At 40.0% G+C, this 22,101-nt stretch overlaps 1 protein-coding gene across 3 annotated transcripts in view; it reads left to right on the top strand.

The window, feature by feature from the left end:
• crb1 (crumbs cell polarity complex component 1) overlaps nt 1-22,101 on the top strand; it is a 123,265-nt gene that overhangs the window by 69,634 nt on the left and 31,530 nt on the right. For all 3 annotated transcript variants that reach the window (XM_043699794.1, XM_043699793.1, XM_043699795.1), the window contains exons 9-11: nt 2,465-3,371; nt 18,913-19,038; nt 21,762-21,888. In XM_043699794.1, the coding sequence (XP_043555729.1) occupies nt 2,465-3,371; nt 18,913-19,038; nt 21,762-21,888 (1,160 nt within the window). The remainder of the gene's footprint in view (nt 1-2,464; nt 3,372-18,912; nt 19,039-21,761; nt 21,889-22,101) is intronic.

Below are 22,101 nucleotides of genomic sequence, written 5' to 3'. Positions count from 1 at the left end.
TCCTGATGAGCACTGTCAAGTTATTCTACTGCTCTGAAAGTGAGACACGTAATTGATTTTCAGACTTGGCCTCCCTAATCAACATTAGTAAAATGTGACAGTTGTGTAATGCCTGAACCCTTCTGCAAAATAATTACATTTGGATAGATGGAAACCCGCAGTAGCTATATACAATCGTGAAAGTAGTTGATTGTTGAATCCATAAATTATAGTTTTAGTCTGTACTCGAAAATTCAATGCCTTCGGCCCAAGATTTACTTTGCATCACTCTCATGTATGTGATATATGGTAATGGCTCCAAAAGGGTTAATGTTGGAGACTACAATAGTCTTGAACAGCGTTCCCTTTAATTTTATCAGCTGCGAGTGCCTCCAAGGCTGAAGTGCAGCAGCAACTTTTGAAACCGGAAGTTAGTACCACAAATGAGATGCCGATGCTGATCGTGGAACATTGGAGCAGCATGCAGCTTAGAGGGAATGTTAGTCTTCACCCAGCCTTAGGTGCAGAATCAAAGTGTGCAACCCTACATCTTGATGCGACATCTTTGGCACCTGATATTCTTTGTAACTATGTCTCAGTAGCAAATGCAACTTGTACCTATTGTTATCATTCAGTGAACTACATCTTGATGTTAAGACGAGTACCTTTTCTTGTTCAGACTGTATCAACATTAACAAAGAAACCCATAAACTCAGGACAGAAAAGCAGATTAGAGGGCTGTTGTGGTACAACGGTAGTGCCCTCACACCTGAACTAGGAGGCCTCGGTTCAAGTCATGTCTGCTCTGGAGGTCTATAATAACACCTCTGAACATATTCATTAGAAAATATCTCTAAAAACAGATTACAACCTTTTGTTTTTGTTACTGTGCCCTAATAAGGGCTGTTGAAACTGATTAAAGCTTTTCCTTTAAAAGAGTAGAAAGGCAGATTAATGGTAACACACTTCTCCAACCACAGGCTGTACAGGATCCACAGACATACAACAACATATATTCAAAATCATTAACAGGCTCAGTCCCCATATTGCACCAATTAACGCTGATGACTAGATATTGAAAGAATACTTTACAGATGAGTTACAGGTTCTTATAAATTCCAGAATCCATTGCTATTTTTCACTGAAAACTCAGAACCAAGAATATGCTTGGTCAAAACTGGATCCATTGGTCAAATTCCCAAATCTCATGTGCTGTGAAAACATGAATCCCCAGCAATAATTGCCATAGGGCCCATTAAACCTTCTCTGAGTCCAAAATCTCTTGCTGCAGGAGATGTTTCAGTTATTAAAGATTCTGGAAATTAAGGAGACAGGTTGGAGGACATCTTCTAGACTTAACCAATTCAACATTCACAAAACATTCATGTCTACTTGTATATTGAAAATCTTAAATCTGCACGCAGGTCCACTCAACTTTTCATATTTTTCTATCATAATAAAACTATTACTTGCCATGTCCATAGTTATAATGTGGTCAGACTGTAAACCCATCAGACTAATGTGTGGATGGTTAGTTTGTGATGCAACCAATAGTATGGGTTCTATTCCTGCATTGGCTTAGATTACCATGAAGGACTCTCCTTCTTAACTTCTCCCTTTATCTGAAATGTGGTGACACTCAGGTTAAACCATCTGCAATTGTTTCCCTCTAATGAGAGAGCAGTCTAATGGTCCTCAGGGACTATGACGACTTTACTTTTACAACATTTTTCCAGTACTGGCATTCCACTATGGAGGACAACATGACAAGTCACTATTACAAATGTGCCCATTTGAGTTCATGATACAAACATCAATGCAAAGACACTAAAATGGAAACAGAATTATGCTTGCGTGACACAGTTTGATTGTCTGCTGGCCTCCAGCCTCAGTCTACCTGAGGATCATGCTTCATCATAATTCCCCCTGTGCAATGATAAAGGAGCTTGTCTGGTTTTAGACTGAAACAATTCTGACTATAATTTGTCAGGAAAGACTTTTTCACAATCTTAACAAAACAAGAACAGTTCTCCAGTTTGTATTTAAATGCAACTTAAGTCTTCCAATAGAGTGGTCAGTGAAATCTATTCTATGGTAATCTACTAGCTTAATATATTTATGATACTATTCTTTGAAATGACTTCTCTCTGTAGAATGCTTCTACACTCACTCACTTTGACCCATGCACATTACTGACTTCAATTCAATTTTGTTATCAATCAAGTTTGTTGAAAGGACAAAAGTTCCTTCTTCAAATTTGGGGATTCAGAAAATCAATTTGAGTGTGAAAATCAGAAGTACTAGTTATTGTATGCAGCAATATTTAAACCAACATAATGAACATCTTCACATTTTGAAACTGTTTTATTATTGGGTCTAAGTTACAATTGGCCAATAACTGACCAGGATTCATGCAATGTCTGAAATACAGCTGAGCCCTTCAGTCCTAGCCTTATGACTTTGCTTCCTCTTGTTTTAAATACAGGTCTTGTTAATGCAACTTTTAATGGACGGAAAAGTGATCTGGTCTTCAGGGGAAATGGCAAGATCAAGCGTGAGCTCACCAATATTACATTTAGTTTTCGAACAAGGGACTCGAATGCTGTTATACTCCACGCTGAAAAGGAGCAAGACTTTATCACAATTGCTATCCAGCAGTGTCATTTAATATTTACGATGCAAAGTGGGAACAGCCTGGGAAACCTAAGTATACTCAGCTCAAGAGCAATAAGCGATGGTTTCTGGCATGATGTTACACTTTACATAATAGATCCCTTTCTTCAGTATTCCAGGTGGCAGATGGTAATAGACAAGAAAGAAGAGATGGTGACAAGTACAGTCATCAGTGGGAACCTGAACTTTTTGTTAGAAGGAACAGACATTTACCTTGGGAGCGGAGGTCCTAAAAAAGGAGGCAGCCTCGCAGGATGCCTGAATACGTTGAAACTTGGTGGTATCTCCTTACCATACTTTGCAAACGACAATATGCACATTATCCAGCCTCAACAAGAACAGTTTATAAAAATATCCTCCAGTCCTATAATAATGGGATGCCCGACGAAGAATATCTGTGTGTCCAATCCCTGTAAAAACAATGGGAGCTGCGAGGACATGGTCAGTTACTACCACTGTAATTGTGCTGCAGGCTGGACAGGTCTGAACTGCGATGTCAACATCAATGAGTGTGAGTCAGGTCCTTGCATTCACGGCAACTGCACTGACAAAGTCTCAGCATACAAATGTACATGTAAATCTGGCTTCAAGGGCACTAATTGTGAAATAAACATAGACAACTGTTGGAAGCACAAGTGTGCAAATGGCGCTACATGCATTGATGCCATTAACAGTTACACATGTAGTTGCCCTGATAATTTCACTGGAAGATTTTGTGAGTAAGTACAAATCAATTGTAAACTAATGTGCTCTTTATTTTGCAGCGGTTCCTGTCTTGAATGCAAACCAGTATAAAAGTAAATAATTCATTCAGTGACTATATCCAAATGATAATTCCAGACACTTCCATCACTTGAGTGATTCACTAAGACTTTATACTCACTGTGACTCTGTGTGTGCATTTGTATCTCATCGATACTTTTGGGCATGGTGCATGCCATATTATTCACTAAAATGCAGCAGGAAGAAATGACAGTGTTTCCACCCACAATGCTTCAGGCCAGGATCACTGATAATGATTATGATATTATTTCAAGCCCAGCCATGTACAAAAGATCAAGGCTATCTCTTAATATTGAAACTGGTATTTATCAAGTTAATATAGAAATAATATTGACAATGATTGGCTTACCCATGTGATCACACCCATTCTACCAGCTGTAATCTTGAGGTCATCAAAACCTCTGCTGCCCATGTCCTAACGTGCAGCAAATTGCATTTACCAGTTACCTCTGTGCTCACTGACCCTGTGCAGCTCTGTGCAGCTGTCCCTCCCTCTCTGTGTAAACACTTCCAAATCTAGAAACCTCTAAGACTTTTGCATTCTTCTATTTCCATAGGAATCATAGTCACCCTACAGCATGGATGCAGGCCAGTTGGCCCATCAAGTCCACACCTAACCTCCAAAGTGTATCCCACCCACACCCACCCCCCCTACCAAATCCATGTAACCCTGCATTTCTCATGTCTGTGTGGGCTTCCTCCGGGTGCTCCGGTTTCCTCCCACAGTCCAAAGATGTGCAGGTTAGGTGAATTGGCCATGCTAAATTTCCCATCGTGTTAGGTGAAGGGGTAAATGTAGGGGAATGGGTCTGGGTGGGTTGCGCGTCGGTGTGGACTTGTTGGGCCGAAGGGCCTGTTTCCACACTGTAAGTAATCTAACGAAGTTTGCATATAGTCAGAGGGAAATGGGTCTGGGTGGGTTACTCTTCAGAGGGTCAGTGTGGACTTTTTGGGCTGAAGGGCCTGTTTCCATACTGTAGGGAATCTAATCTAAAAAAACAACCCACCTAACCTACAAATCCGTGGGCAACTTAGCATGGCTAATCCACATAACCTGTACATATTTGGAGTGTGGGAATAAACCTACACTGACACATGGAGAATGTGCAAACTCCACACAGACAGTCACCTGAGGCTGGAATCGAATCCAGATCCCAGGCAATGTGAGGCATCAGTGCTAACCATTGAGCCTCCGTGTTCTGCTGAGCATCCCCAATTTTAATCATTGATGGCTGTGTCTTCAGTTGTTTAGCATTCAGGATCTGAGATTCTCCACCTATACGTCTCCATCTCTCTTTTCTCATTTACGATACTCCCCAAAACCCACCTCTTTGCCCAAGGTTTTGGTCAGCTGACCACACGCTCCGATATGGATTTGTCACTTTTTCTCTGTTTTATAATGCACCTGTGAAGTGCCTTGGGACGTTTCATCGTATTACCAACATTATATAAAATCAGCTATTGCTGCTGTGACTCCTGTTATGATGTGAAATTGTGCAAAGTAAACGGTGCAGTTTTGGCAAACGGCCAGATGATGTTGCATTGTACGTAATTGAGGCAGAGCAATTTGGGGAAGGAACTCGAGAACCTAAGACTTTAGCAACTGATGGCCCATGCCAAAGATGGATAAAGGAGATGAGGGGTGTACAAGAGGTCAGAACTAGAGGATGTGAGGTTTTTGATGTCACAAATAGGAATTTAAACATTTGTAAGGGCAATGGGTGAATTGGACAAGGCACAGAATCAGGACACCTGGCCCAACCTGTCCATTTACACTCCACTCAAACTGCTATGATCATTCCTCATCAAAATCTAGCTTTCTAATCTCCTTTCCCTTTTTTCTCAGATACTGACCTAGCTTCCCCTTCAACACATCTACATTTAACATACGAAGGGGAGGCATGAAGCAAACGTGGTTGACAAGGGAAGTCATGGACAGCATAAAAGCACAGGATAAAGCATACAATATGGTGAAGATTAGTGGGAAGTCGGAGGATAGGGAAGCCTTTAAAAAAAGCAATAAGTGGGGAGGACATGAAATATGAGGCTAAGCTAGCTAGTAATATAAAAGAAGGTTGCAAGGTTTTTTTTCAGACATGTAAAAGGTAAAAAAGAACAAAGAGTGAACATTGGACTGCAGGAAATTGAGGATGGACAAGTAGTAGTGGGGAACAAAGAAATGGTGAAGGAACTGAATAGGTACTTTGCAACAGTTTTCTCAGTGGAAGACACAAGCAGCTCACCAGAACTTCAAGACAGTCGGGGGCAGAGGTGAGTGGAGTGACCGTCATTAAGGAGAAGATGCTGGGAAAGCTGAAAGGTCTGATGGTGGATAAATCACCAGCTGGACAATACCCCAGAGTTCAGAAGGAAATGCTGAGGAGATTATAGAGACATTGGTGGTAATATTTCAGGACTCGCTGGAGTCAGGGAAAGTCTAAGATGACTGGAAATGGATAACGTAATATCCCTGTTTAACAAGGGCGGGAGGCAGAAGACAGGAAACAATGGGGCGGTTAGCCTGACCTTGGTCATTGGTAAGATTTTAGGATGCATTATTAAAGCTGGGATTGCTGAGTACGTTGAAGTGCATGGTAAAACAGGGCTGTGTCAGCATGGCTGCATCAAAGGGAGGTCATTCAAGACAAGTCAGTGAGACTTCTGTGAGGAGGTAACGACCATGTTAGACAATAGTGAGCCAGTGGACATGATCTATTTGGATTTCCAAAAGGCCTTTGACAAGGTGTAGCACAGGAGGTTGCTCAATTAGATAAGAGCGCATAGGGCTAGAGATAATGTACTGGCATGGAGAGAGGATTGGCTGACTGGCAGAAGGCAAAGAGTATGGATAAAGGTGTCTTTTTCAGCATGGCAGCCCAAGATTATTGGAGTTCTGCAGAGGTCTGTGTTGAGACCATGACTATTCATATAATACATTAACAATTTGGATGAAGGAACTGAGGGCATTGTTGCTAAGTTTACAGATGACACAAAGATAGGAGGGGGGACAGTTAGTGTTGAGGTAGCAGGGGCGCTGCAAAAGTACTTGGACAGGCTAGGAGAGTGGGCAAATAAGTGGTAGATGGATTACATTGTGGGAAAGTATGAGGTTATGCACTTTGGTAGGAAGAAGAGAGGTGTAGACTATTTTCTAAATGGGGAATGGATTCAGAAATCTACAGGATAAAGGGACTTGGGAGTCCTAGTTCAAGACTGTTTTAACGCAAACATGCAAGTTCAGATAAATGCAATGTTAGCATTCATTTCAAAAAAGCAAGAATACAAGAGCAGAAATGTACTGTTGAAGTTATAAATAGCTCTAGCTGGACGACATTTGGAATATCATGAGCAATTTTGGAATCCGTATCTCAGGAAAGATGTGTTGGCTTTGGAATGGGTTCAGAGGAGGTTTACAAGAATGATCCTGGGGATAAAGCATTTGTCATATGAGGAGCACTTGAGGACTCTGAGTCTGTGCTCGATCGTGGTGAGAAGGAAAGGGGAGGGGGATCTGACAGACTCTTGCATAATACTGAGAGGCCTGGATAGGGTGATCAGGGAGAAGAGGTTTCCACAAGTAGGAGAGACTAGGATCCAAAGAAACAGCCTCAGAGTGAAGGGATGACCCTTTACAATTGAGCTGAGGAGAAATTTCGTCAGCCAGAGGGTGGTGAATCTGTGGAACACATTGCCACAAAGGCTTGCAGAGGTTAAGCCATGGTGTATATTTAAGATAGATAGATGGGTTCTTGATTGGTAAGGAGATCAAGAGCTGGAAATGTGTTGCTGGAAAAGCGCAGCAGGTCAGGCAGCATCCAGGGAACAGGAGAATTGACGTTTCGGGCATAAGCCCTTCTTCAGGAAGCCCTTCTTCGGGCTTATGCCCGAAACGTCGATTCTCCTGTTCCCTGGATGCTGCCTGACCTGCTGCGCTTTTCCAGCAACACATTTCCAGCTCTGATCTCCAGCATCTGCAGACCTCACTTTCTCCCCAAGGAGATCAAAGTTATGGGGAAAAGACAGGAGAGTGGGATTGAGAAACATATCAACCATGATCGAAAGGTGGAGCAAACTCATTGGGCTGAATTCTATTCCCACATCTTACAATGTTACTTGCTTCAATGGTCCCTTAAGGTAGAGAGTTTTATATTCTAACCACTCTTTGAGTAAAGAAGTTTATTTTAAATTTCCAGTCAATTTTGGGATGACTCTCACATATTGAGAGCTCTTCTTCACAAGAGGGTCAATTTTGGATTCACTCTTACAAAACCTTTGATCATATAAAACACTTCTATTAGTCGTATCCTCATTTTTTTTTCTCAAGAGGAAAGAAACCCAGTCTAAACATCCTTTCCTGATATGTACACCCATGCATTTCTAGTATGATCCTTCTGCATCTTCTCTACCTCTTTGTCCTTTTATTAATAATATAGCAACCAGGACAGTATTTAGAACTCTAAATCTGGTCAAACCAAGGTTTAGTGCATGCTTAGCTCAATCACCTTGCTTCTCAATGTTACCGTTCTAGAAATGTTAAATGTTACCATTCTAGAAATATAGCAGATTGTTTATTTTACCTCCTGCATGACATTGCATCTTTTAATGATTGGTTTATTTGTATTCTGAGATTGTTTCGTTTGTCTCCCCCACCTAGACTTGCACCCTCCAATAAGTGACCTGATCTTCCTACAAGATTTTTCCATTCCCATTTATTGGTACAAATAGGATATAAACAGTTGAGTTTTGGCTGAGCATCAAACTGGCTTTACAAGTTTCTGAACCCAACCCTGAGTTGATGTAAATTATTTAGAAAGGGCAGACACCCTCATACACACCTTTTCTCACTCCACAAACCTTCATCCCATTTCTTTCTGCTCCACCCTATGTTCTCGAAACATTTAAGTGCTGCAAGTTGTATTGTCATGTTACTGCAAATCCCCCTCCTGGCCAAGCAGGTTGCTGTTGGAACTGGGCCATATGAACAATGGATTGCCTGATCAGACAAGTACTGAAAGATCTTTGTGCTGATATCTACTCCCAATTGAATGCAAACGTTGTTGGAAATCACATAAACCAAGTTCATCATGTTCTTGGCACCAGTTTTATCTTTTGATTACAGAAACTCAGTTTGAGTTTTACAAAATAGTCAGTTAGACTGAAGACATATTTTAAAAATCTGCTCATTACTATTTGGGCTCTAGTTCTTTAGCTGGGTCAATTCATGGGCTCATAGATCATTAAATAATCTTAAATGCTGCTATGAAACTGTGACAGATTTGACTAGTTAAGTGAAAGAAATCTTCCTTGATACACATATATGACCTATTTCAGAAGACTACGTCTCGCCATTAGTTCCCATTTGATTCATATAAACCATGATTAATATGACTAGGAAATTAAAAATATAATGTTTCTGGAATACCATTTTTAAAGAACACTTCCAGAATTCTTCATACTTCTTTGAAGCTGATGAGACCTCTCGTTGTTTTGATTCTGATATTTCATTAATATTTGTATTGTATTACAATTCAGGCTTTTCCAATACTGACTCTTATGCAAACAATCTGACAATAGCCAAACCATCACATGAAACCTATGTTCCTTCCACTTTGTAATCCTGAGTTATCGTAGTCCAAGGCTAATAATGGTTTTGATCAGATTAGATTCCCTACAGTGTGGAAACCGGCCCAACCAGTCCACACTGACCCTCTGAAGAGTAACCCATCCAAACCCATTTCACTCTGACTAATGCACCTAATACTGTGGGCAATTTAGCATTGTCAATTCACCCTAACCTGCACATCTTTGGATTGTGGGAGGAAACCGGAGCACCCGGAGGAAACCCACACAGACACGGGGAGAATGTGCAAACTCCACACAGACAGTCACCCGAGGCTGGAATCAAACCTGGGACCCAGGTGCTGTGAGGCAGCAGTGCTAACCACTGAGCCACCATGCCACCCCTCTCGGAGATGGGAAAATAAACAAGGTGAAGGTTGCACTAGTCTCCCATTGAAATGTAACTGGGTGGTGAAAAACAGTTAAAAACTAGATTTATTTCATCTAAGCCCAATTATTTCCAGTCAGTTAACTGACATACCTGCTAGAATCATCGACTTATGTAACACAAAGTGAGGAGCTCTACCTAGCGATTCTCTGCTGCCTTGAAAAGCAATCCAGCTAGTACTAATTGCCTCTTGATATATTATGCAGCAACAGGGCACTTGGCCCAATCAGCCTGTTGGAGAGAATTTTAAAGAGGAGTTTTGAACCCCGTGTTCAGCAGCACAAATCAATCTTTATATTGAACTTCTTACCTCGCAACTTGGAAGAGGTCACTGGAGACAGACTCTACGACATTCCATCTCTCCCAATGAATTACAGGATATTTATATATTATGCTTTACAATTGCTACATGCAGCATTAACACCATCGCTTGCCACCTCCACTCTGACCGTTATGCCTCTCCCTCGACATTTGCCAGCTGCATCATACTGAGGGAGTACTGTTTGTTACCTTATGAACCTGCAATTATTTATTTTCACGAAGTCATAACGACTGAATAATGTTTTGCAATTGTCCCTTACAACACTATCTGTTTTCTGGTGTCCCTTCACAAGATTTTCTATTTATACTCTTCATTATATGTCATTTAGTTCTTGGTGTTTACACTATTTGTCCTCATTCCCCCCTGTTGATGGGATGGAGGTTTCTTTCTACTACTTACAGCTATTTGTCGAAAGGAATTCAACTAAATTCCTTAATGCTTGTTTGTTATTTGCACTTACAATTTCAGAATATACCTACATATATAGTATGTAATGACAATTACTTAAAGAAAACCCATTGATTATGGTGGGATCAGACTTTTCCTTCTACACTTTACTAAATAACAAGCTTTCTTTTTCTCATGATGATTTTTTTAGAGACACTTCATTATCTGATCTGGTTGCCATGAGTACGAAGGCTGCGATTCTGACTGGAATTGCTGCTTCAAATAGTTCTCTTCATTCATGGGCAACTCCAACACAGTCATTTCACCTCCTCCAACCTACGTTGTTCCAAATTTATCTAAAAGCATCCAATAGTCATGGCTTAAACCAGTTGCTGTGTTAGCAAGTTTCACATTCCCACTGCTCTCTAGACAAAGAGATTTCTCTTGAATTTCCCGTTTAATTTCTTGGTGACCACTTGATACAGATAGTCTCGAGTTTTGCTTTTCCCCATACGTAGAAATACTGTGAAGCCATTTAGAAAGCACAATAATATTTATAGAAATAAATCTACCCTTTTCAACATATGAGTATAGTGTATAATGGAGTTGAGTACAAAACAGGCTTCCATGAAATCATTCCAGTGAGTTAATGCCTTGCTAATCCAGACAATAGGAAGCGACAGTGATTTTTAACTTCACATGTAAGGCTATCAGTCACATCCTGCCCTGAGCAGGGATGAAGAGGGTGTCAGCCCATAAGGGAAGATCAGGCAGCGTTTGACTTGTGAGTTGTTAAGTGGAAAGTGGAAGATTTCAAGAGAAGCTGAAGAGAGGAAGAATGGCGAAAGGGAACTGGCTTTCTTTCTGAGGTCTGAAGGAATATTTTTGTTCCACTTGACCCAACAATGCAATTTCTGACTTCCCCAAATGGCTCCTTTTCCTTTTGTCCTTTCCTTGATGGAGTGTTCATAATCCTCTGGGTAGAGAATTTCAAAAGTGATAACTTTTCAAGTGAACAAGTTGCCCCTCATCTCAATCCTAATTGATTGACTTCTTATGTTTTAGACTCCCCAGTCAGGGAAAATAACTTCTCAATGTCTACTCTGTCAGTCTCCTTCAGAATCTTGCATGCTTCAATGGGATTACCTCTTATTCTTCTAAATTCCAGGTGGTATCAGCCCAATCTCCTCAGCCTCTCGTTTTAAGTCAACTCTTGCATCCCAAGAACTAATCTAGGGAACCTCTGCTAAACTCCCTGCAAAGAAATTATATCTGACCAATGAGTAGAGAAACCAAAACAATTCCAAGTATGGTCTCACCGAAGTCCTGTACAACTATAGCCAATCTCTTACTCCCTGGCAGTGAAGGCAACTTCCCTTTTGCTTTCCTAATTACCTGCCATACCAATATGCAAACTTCTTTAGATTACTTACAGTTTGGAAACAGGCCCTTCGGCCCAACAAGGCCACACCGACACGCAACCCACCCAGACCCATTCCCCTACATTTACCCCTTCACCTAAACCTATGGGCAATTTAGCATGGCCAATTCACCTAACCTGCACATTTTTGGATTGTGGGAGGAAACCGGAGCACCAGAGGAAACCCACGCAGACACCGGAAGAATGCACAAACTCCCCAGAGAGAGTCACCTGAGGCGGGAATTGAACTCAGGTCTCTGGCGCTGTGAGGCAGCAGTGCTAACCACTGTGCCACTGTGCTGCCCTTGTATAAGTGCTCCTTGTGTAAGTATACCCAAATCTCTATGAACATCCAAATTTGTAAGCCTTTTAAAAGATATCCTACTATCATTCGTATTACCAAACTTCACACTTTCCCACATTCTAGTTCACTCCTCGAACGTCTATCATCCTCTTTGTACCTTCCTCATAGTTTACATTCCTATCTGACTTTGTGTCAGTAGCAAACCTGGACAGATTATTCTTAACCTCTTTACCCACATCATTAGTGCAGATTGCAAGTGACTGAGGCTCCAGAACTGATCCTTTTGGCAACAGAATTGATACCACCTGCCAGTTTGAAAGTAACAATTTACTTATAATCTCTGCTTCTGGTCCATTAAACAATCTTCCATCCATACTATTTCCCCAACATCTGTGAACCTTTATCCTGTATTATAACCTGTTGTGTAGCAACTTACCACATAATTGTTATCGTGCAGATAGAGTCCATTCAGCACTTTGAGCATTTTGACTTGATGCCAAGCTTCTATCTTTTCCCAATAACATTGTACATTGTTTCTATTTCCTTAATCATCCAATATTCTCTTGATGACTTAATTGAACCTGCCTCCACCACACTGTAAGGCAGCGGATTCCAAACCCAGACCACTTGGTGTGTGAAAAAAGCTTCTTCTCACTTCGCATTTGTTTCTTTTGCAAAACACTTTTAAACTGTGCCCTGTGATTCTTGATCTTTTATGAACAGAAATAGAATTTACTATCTCCTCCGTTCAGATGCCTCATGATTTTGAAAACTTCTATAAAATCTCCCCTCAACCTTTACCTCCTCAGAGAAAACAATCACAACTCCTCTAATGTATCTTCATAACTAAAGTGTCTCATCCCATTCTTGTAAACCTATCCTGCAGTGTCTCTCTAATGCATTCACGTCCTTCCTAAAATAGAATTGGAATTAGCTTTATTGTCACATGTACTCACATGAGTGCAGTGAAAAGTTTACGAAGTTGATATTAGGTACGAAGGTACCCAGGTACAGGATGTTAGGAACAAATTTTAAAAATAGAGAAATAAAAAGTTCAGCATTACAGTCCTTCAAGTGGACCGCACTGGGCCTCACCATCAACCTGCACTGGGCCTCACCTCCAGACCGTGCCGGGACCTCACCTCTGAGATTCACCTATGCTACGCTGTGGGCCAAGCGCAGCCCCGCTCCAAGCACCAAGTTACACCGCAGCCAATGGTTCACCAACTTCCCGAGTCCAGGCTCAGGGCCTACTGAAGTCGAGAGTGTGGAGCTGGAAAAGCACAGCAGGTCAGGCAGCATCCGAGGAGCAGAAAAATCAACATTTTGGGCATAAGCCCTTCAGTAGGAGGGCTTCTTGATGAGGGACTTATGCCTGAAACATTGATTCTCCTGCTCCTCAGATGCTGCCTGACCTGCTGTACTTTTCCAGCACCACACTCTCGACTCTGATCTTCACCATCTGCATTCCTCACTTTCTCCTCAGGGCCTACTGAAGCTAAGAATCCTCGATCTCATCACCACTGCTGCCAGTGACCCTCTGATGTTGCTCTGGCTTTTCCAGAACATCAAAAGGTGAAAGAAAAGAATGAGAAAGAAAAAGAAGGAGCATACGGGCTCAGGAGCCCTAACGTTCCCTATCATGCCAGTGCAACCATCTTGAATCCAGAACAGTACACAATATTGAATGTCTTACATAAGTTCAACGTGATTTCCTTGATGTTGTACATGCTAAACCCTTATTTATGAAGTCTAGAATATTGGATGCTTTACTAACAACTCTCCCCATCCATTCCCTTCTATTTTTAATGACTTACGCACATGCAAACCCATGTCTCTCTGCTCCTGCACACCTTTCAGAAAAGTACCCTTCATTTTAAGTTTGTCTCCTTGTGATTTGTACTAAAATATATCACCTCATACTTCTCTGTAATGAACCTCACCTACCAATTATCTGGCCAGTTTAATTGTGTAAATGTTCTTTTAATGTTTTTAACTGTCCTTCTAACACTTTATAATCTTCCCACATTTTATATGTTATCTGCAAATGTTGAAATTGTCCCCCGCGCATTAAGATTTACATCATTTGTGTACTTAACATATATATATAGAGAGAGAAAAAAAACAAGGGTCCCAATACTGACCTGTGGGAATTCCACTCTTCATCCCAAAAAGAAACACTAACCATTACTCTCTGTTACCTAAACAAAAAAACTCAAAAAACTGTAAATGCTGGAAATCAGAAGCAAAAGCATAAATTGCTGGACAAACTCAGCAGGTCTGGCAGATCTGCAGAGAGAAAGGAGAGTTAAAGTTTTGGGTACTGTGAGCCTTCTTCAGTTATGTTTTGTACTCTGTTTTCTGACGCTCAGCTAATTTTGCATCCACATTGCTACTCTTCCTTGTATTCTATAATCTGTGCCCATATAGCTCACGAACCTATTGTGTGGTACTGTATGGAATACAATTTGGAAGTCAAAGTACATCATACCAACAGCCATGTCCTCATCAGCATCTCTGATACTTCTTTGAAAAACATCAGGAGATTAGTTTGATACAATTTTCTTTAACAAATCCATCCTGATTCTTCTGAATTAACACACATTTTCCTATAACGTTATTAATTTAATATGGAATAATTGATCCTCAAAGTTAATCTGAGTGATCTATAATTGTCAGGCCTATCTTTTCAACCATTATTTTTGAACAAAGGCATAATCTTCAATTTTCCAGTCCTCTGACACGCGTTCAGAATCCAAGGAAGATTGAAAGGTAATTACCAGTACCTCTGCAGTCCACTCTCACTTCCTTCAGTATCACTGAATGCATTTCATCTGGCCTTGGTTCTTTATCACCTTTAAGCACTGATAGGTTATCCAATATCTCCTTATCAATTTTAAACCCTTCCAACGACTGAGTTTCATCCTTTATCACTATGACCTCGGTAGCATCTGCCTCATAAAAACTGATGTTAACCTTCAGTTAAGACATCAGCCATGCCTCTCACCTCCATGTGCTAAACACCCTTTTCAGCCAGAGAGTGGTGAATCTAAGGAATTCACTGCCACTGAAAGCTGTGGAGGCCAGGTCATTGAGTATATTTAAGATTGAGATAGATAGGTTCTTGGATATCAAGGGGATTATGGGTTGGGGGAAAAAGTGGGAGAATGGGGTTGAGAAACTTATCAGACATGATTGGATGCATATTCGATGGGCTGAATGGCCTAATTTCTGCTCCTATGTCTTATGGTCTTTTGATCCCTAATCACCTCTACTCCTTTTACCACTCTTTTGCCATTGATGTGCTTATTGAAGACTTTGGAATTTCGTTGTATGTTAGTTGCCAGTCTTTTTCTCATAATCTCTTTTAGTAAGTTTCTCTTATTTTCTTTCTCACCTCCCTTCTGAATATTCTGTGTTCAACTTGGTTCTCAATTCTATTTACTATCTGACATCTGTCATAGCACACCTTGCCTCCTTTAACTTAATTTCTATCTTCTTTGTCATTCAGGGAACTTTGAATTTGTTTGCATGTGCTGTAATCAAGGGGAGCCTATAAACGTACTATACTCTCAATTTCCAAAAGGCATTTGACAAGGTGCCACATTAAAGGTTATCAGTTGGATCTCTGGCGGAAAACAAGAGTGTGCAAATATAGGTCTTTTTCTGATTGAAAGGAACAGATGAGTGGAGCTTAGGATTTTACAACTTATGATTTAACTGAGGGGATCGAAGCCATGGTTGGGCAATTTTCAGGTGACATGAACATAGCTAAGAAAGTATGTTATGAAGACAAAATCAGGAGGTGGCAGATATATATAGATAGTTTGATTGAGTGAGTAAACACTGGCAGATGGAGTATAATGTGGAAAAATGTTCAGTTATTCACTTTGGCACGAAGAATAAAAAAAAGGAGAGTATTAATTAATTAAACAGAGAATGAATGCTGAAGGTGCAGAGAAATTAGCTTTCTAATTTGAGTCACCAGGTTAGTATGTAGGCACAACAAATAAGCAAAAAGACTAAAGGAATGCTATCCTTATTATGAGAGGAATGGTACATAGAATTAAGGATGTTATGCTTCAGTTATATAAGGTATTGGCAAAGGCACATTTAGAATAATGAGGGCAGTTTGATTTCCTTATTTAAGGAAGGATATAAATACATTGGAGACGGTTCAGAAGAACTTTACTAGATGATACCTGGAATGAGTGGGTTGTCAATGGTTGGACAGACTGAGTTTTTTTTTCCCACTGGAGTTTGGAAGAGTTAAGGGTGATGTGATTGAAGTATATAAGATTTGTGTAAAGATTTGTAGCTCGGGTGTCAGTTGTCATGGTTGTGGGTATGTTTGCTGACCTGGGAACATACCCACAACCACAAAGTGTATAAGAATCCTGAATGGTCTTGACAAGCCGCATATGAAAAAGATATTTTCTGTTAGAGGTCAATCCTTACCAAAGATTAAATTTAAGAGTCACCCTTTTAGGTCAGGGGTGAGGAGAATTTTTTTTGTCTCAGTGGGTTTGACAACTTTTGGATGCTCTGCCTTAGAAGTTGGTACAGACAGGATAATTTAATAGGCAGGGTCTTTTATCATGGAGGGAGGTAGATTTTATTTGGGAAGAGAATCAAATGGTGTCGGGGTAGATTGGAATGTGGAATTTGAAACATAAACTTTTCAAAAATCTTGTTGGAGCAGGCTCAGGGGAGGGGTGAATGGCCTGCTCCGAATTCTTCTGTTTCCCTCACAGGATTGATATGCTTTCACTGGAAAGGATACCCTGAAGATTCACAAGGATGTCTCAAGAAACGGAACATTGCCTCTGAACACAGATTAAATATGTTAGCTTTCCTTGGATAGAGGCAGCTAAATGAACATTTAGTTGAGATATATCAAAAATGAGGCCAGATAGAGTGCATAGAAAGTGTCTACGTCCATTAACAAAGAGGTTAACAACAAGGAGAAAAAGATTTAAATAATTAACAGAAGCATTAGCGGCAAGTTGAGGGGAACACGTTTTCACCCAGAGAATGTTGGGGGCAGCTCAATGGCTGCAAGATGGGTAGAAGCAGAAATTCTCATCGCATTTCAAAACTGCTTGATGTATAGTTAACTGTAACTGACAGAGCTGTTGACCAGGAGTTGGAAAGTGGAACTTGGCTGGATATTTTTTGTTATAGTTATAGAGTCATACAGCATGGAACCAGACCCTTCAGTCCAACCTGTCCATGCTGAACATATTTCTATTGCACTGTTTTCATATGCAATAGATGGATTGAGTTGAATGGCCTCCTCAGTGCCATAAACTTTCCCTATCTCTATTGCCCATCTGAATTTATAAAGGACATCATCAAAAAGTTTCCCAATAATAAACTCCCCTGCAATGTCCGTTTAAGTTATGATCTGTTTTAACTAATTTTTAAGATTTAGTTCTAATGCTTCAGTTTAAATTGCATGTGATTTGGAATTACCTTCAGTAATTCTCATTCAAACTGTGTGACTGACCAACTCTTTCAATAAAGTCTGCAAAATAATGTTCAGAAAAAAACTCTTAAGGTAGAATCAACTAAATTTTTTAGATGCATAATCTGGTTTAAGAAAATAATGTTATGCTTTTATTAAAGTATGCATATCTTGATATTGGGTGGCACAGTGGCACATACCCATGAGGAATCTTTTGGGGAATAGTCAATGTTGAAACTGCATGCAAAGTATAGAAAATGTTCTATACCTTTGCCATATGTCCTTTGAAGTTAAGTCTTTTTCAAGTGAACTGAAGGCAGAAATCCAAAATGAAAAAATAATTTCTCAGAGCACAAGAAATGGAGATTGCAGCAGTAGTGCCTGAAGTTGAAACAATTTACTGGAAATTTGCAAGCTGAGCAAATTTATTCATCACTGCAGCAGAAGCGAGCAAGTCATTATTGTACTATTGCACTGATCTCAGAAAGACTATAACTTTCAGGCAGCTAGATGTCACACAGCATTTGATATCTTAATACAAAAGGCCCCCAGCATACTCTGAGGTAGTCAGTTAAGCAGTCAGCCAGTTGATCAGCTACATATATAATGTAACAGTAACTTAAGTAAAGAAAGAATCTAGATTGTATGTAAGTCTGAGATATCATAACAGTGTACATAGTTAAAAACTTAATAAACTTCAGGATATCTGTCTCAACAAGAGACTAGTCTTTGTGGTATATGTTAGCTGGGCTATCGGATAGGGGAGCCCTCAGACTATATTATACTGGCAGTGGTGCCCACACCAATATTGGTGATTTGTCAAACTTGGATCAGAAAAATGGAAATAAGGAATGGATGAATTGCCTTGAATCTGAATAGATACAGCTATCATAAAAATTGCAGTCATGTATTGTTCAAGTGGCACGAATCAAATACAAAGATGGTGCATCTTCCCCTCACATGGAAGTATTACATGGTCACTAATGAGACATTGCCCACTGTGCAGATTTTACCTGTAGTTTTGCCTACTACCACAAAGATAGGGAATCTATTGAATTCTCCACTACCAATATTCCTCACTTTTGTAAACAAAAACAGAGGCGATGAATATATTTGTATATGTAACTGAACAGATATAGTTGGATAAACATAGTATGGGGAGGCAATGGGCCTAATGATATTATCATTGGACTGTTAATCCAGAGACCCAGATAACGTTCTAGGTACCCGGGTTTGAATCCCATTATGGCAGATGGTGGAATTTCAATTCAATGAATATCTGGAATTAAGAATCTAATGATGGCTGTGAATCCACTGCCAACTGTCAGGAAAAACCCATTGGTTCACTAATGTATTTTCGGGAAGGACTGCCATTCTTACCTGGTCTGGCCTACATGTGACTCCAGACACACATGTGGTTGACTCTTAACTGCCCTCTGGGCAACTAGAGATGGGCAATAAATGCTGCCTAGTCAGCGACACCCTCATCGTGTTAAAGAATAAAGAGAAAAAATTAATATAATCATAATTGGTAATTAAAATGGTAATTCATTCATGTTTTGTGTCATAGATATCCTAGACTATCTGCTACATTCTGCACTGAGGAGAAGAAAAATTGGACTTGCTATAATGGGGGAAATTGCACTAATGGGAAGACTACAAGGTGCATCTGTCCCATTGGATTTACTGGAAACAAGTAAGTGAAAAACAAGTCGGAAGTGCTCACAAATATTGTGGGGCCAGTCAGCACTATTGGGAAAGTGATATGTAGAACTAAATCACTTCCTGAAAAGCAGACCAGAGAAGGGCAGAAATAATATTCAGAGATTAAGATTCCAAGCTGCTCTTATTACACTCAACTCTGAGCAACTAAGTTTAATCCAGAAAGTAGCTTGGTCATGGTTCATCTGCATAGCCACTCAAACAACTAGCAGTATTAGATACAAATACATGCAAAAAAAATCTGATAAAATCACAATTCAAAGGAGGTCACTGTTTTCTAGAGATACACAAAACATGTAAGATCTCAGCAGCTTTTTTATAAATGCATAGTGTGCCAAATGTTGAATGTCAATGAGCAGAGGGTAAATTTTTCACCTATTCTGAATAACTTCACAAGGAATATTGTTCAAAGTTTGTGAGAAGATTTGTAGCTCGAGTGCTCGTTGTTGTGGTTCTGTTCGCCAAGCTGGGAATTTGTGTTGCAGACATTTCTTCCCCTGCCTTGGTGACATCCTCAGTGCTTGGGAGCCTCCAAACCACTGTAAATGCCGGAGGAAACAACACAGAAACGCTTCACAGGAGGCTCCCAAGCACTGAGGATGTCATCTAGACAGGGGATGAAACGTCTGCAACACAAATTCCCAGCTCGGCGAACAGAACCACAAGGAATATTGTGAAGAAAGAGCCAACTGTTTCAGTTCAAAATTAAAATAGGAGTACAGTTATATGATGATACACAAACCATGACTTCACTATATGCAATATAATTTTTCAATGGCCGTTTTATCTGAGGAAATTATAGTTTTCTTAGTTTTTAGATTTTTAAAATTAAAAATGTAGAATGATATGTTTGATCCCAATTTTTCCTTCTCTCCTTCACTTACATTTTGAATGTTGCCACATGACCCTTTTAACTAAAGAAAGTGATAGCAATAACTACCTACATGCTGAGCATTTGGAGAAGGCAGTTCTTGCAGTATCGTTAGGATGCAGGTTAGAATTAACGTCAGGTTCTACAGTCATTGCCAGTTCCACTGTAGAACAATTCTGGGAAATCAATGTCCCAGGTTTGTCAATAAGAAGGATTTGGAAAATTGTTACATGTGTATGATGGACTTTAAAGCAAGTTGTATTCATATGTTTCTGTTAAAAATGCTGAAATTAATGTTGTTAACAAACTAACATCTAAGTCAGTGATTCCCAAATATTTTCCCACTGCAAATCCATTGAGATTTGAAAATTGTTGCAACCTCTCAGTGAGAACAGGGTTGGTGGAAAGTGTGTTGCTGGAAAAGCATAGCAGGTCAGGCAGCATCCAAGGAGCAGGAAAATCAACGTTTCAGGTCAGAGCCCTTCATCACTCTGATCTCCAGCATCTACAGACCTCACTGTCTCCTCCTTGGTGGAGGGTGGTCAGGGGTGGGGAAGGAACACAGCAGGGGCCTGTTGGATGGGGAACACAGTTGTCGTAACTTGGTGAGAGCTTCACAGTAGACATTCCTGCTTTGCAGCTCACAGCTAGAAATTTCAGCTGGAAACTTCAATTGGAATCCTCAACTGGGAAGCCCGAGCTCGGTGTTCAAGTTGCTTGTCAAGGAACCGTTAACAATAAGAAACTTGCTGACCTCTCAAAAATCAATAAACATCCCAATCTGTTGGAAGGACCCTGTACATTAGTAGAAGCTCTCTACCTTTGAGTGCTTCCTTGAGGTTGTGAATACCAGGAGTCAAAAGTAGAGCCGAAAACACTCAATAGTAGTCAGGGTTTCAAAGCAGTGCCGCAGGAATAAGCTTTCCCTGGACTAAGTCGGTTAAAAGGCAAGAGGTAATTACAAACTACTTTATTTACCTTAATAAAGGATGACCTACTGTTGTGGGGAAACAATATGTGTCCATTATTTGTATTATATCCTGAACACAAATTATGTAGGCCCAGATGAATCTGATATTAGCTTACTCTGTACATTAATGCAATGTAAAAAGCAACTTCATAATTCATATTTGGCCTGATCTTTCTCAGTCAACCTTTGAGAAGGTGACAGAAATTGGAATGGGTATATGTGAACAACATGAACATTCAAGGTGATACTTATGCTGTTATACAATTAAGTGTTAAGCAGTATTGGCAAGCAATAAAGTTTAAGACATTCAGATCATACTGAGCAATGATAAGCCTAAAAAAAGTCTTAGATTCGAACTCACAATACTCCCCAATATAGGTATAATACAGTGGTTTGAGAGATTTATTTAAATTGCAACCGGAACTAGATCTTTCAGCACATTTTACCATCCATTCCGTAAAGAAGTAACTATATTTTTCTGAATGCCTGCTGTTATGCAGTCAATGCTAATTTATAGAAATCTTAATTAAGTAAAGTTAAAATTTTCTTAATTAAGAATGCTTAAGCTGCCAAGTACACTGCAATTGAAGATCACATTTTGCGTTAGTTTTCATTTTGTCTGAACAAAATCCAAAGGGCAAGCTGAAAACCAAAATGTTTGAAATGTTTACTTGCGACTATTGAGATACAATGCTAGATGCACTCATCAGGTCAGGCAGTAAGTAGGTCATTTACCTGAAATTGATGCTAGGTGATTCACCTGAAACACTTATGCTTTCTCCTTGTTTGACCTGTCATGTATTTCCTGTACTTTATCTTTTTTAATAATTGTTTCATAAATCTGGACATTCTGCAGATGTGAAGTCGACATTGATGAATGTGAATCGGACCCTTGTCTTAATGGAGGCTTCTGCCAGAACTTACCCAATAGGTTCCACTGCATCTGCGACATGAGCTTTGCGGGTGACCGCTGTGAGTTTGATGTAAGCGATCTCTCCTTTTTCATCTCTCTATTGCTCTGGCAGCATCTTTTTCAGCTTCTCTCCTACCTCGTAATACGAATGGACGATGAACCAGCAGTTGAGTGGGGTTGAAGCTCTTGACTAACCAAAGTAATATGTCAGTTTATTGAGAAAGGATGGTGCAGTTATGAAATGCCAGTATTGCTCTTGATAATTCATATTGTTTGGAAACCA

Source organism: Chiloscyllium plagiosum, chromosome 11 (genome assembly GCF_004010195.1).
Source record: "Chiloscyllium plagiosum isolate BGI_BamShark_2017 chromosome 11, ASM401019v2, whole genome shotgun sequence".
In the NCBI taxonomy this organism is placed as follows: domain Eukaryota; kingdom Metazoa; phylum Chordata; class Chondrichthyes; order Orectolobiformes; family Hemiscylliidae; genus Chiloscyllium; species Chiloscyllium plagiosum.
This window is presented reverse-complemented; position numbering and strand designations above follow the sequence as displayed.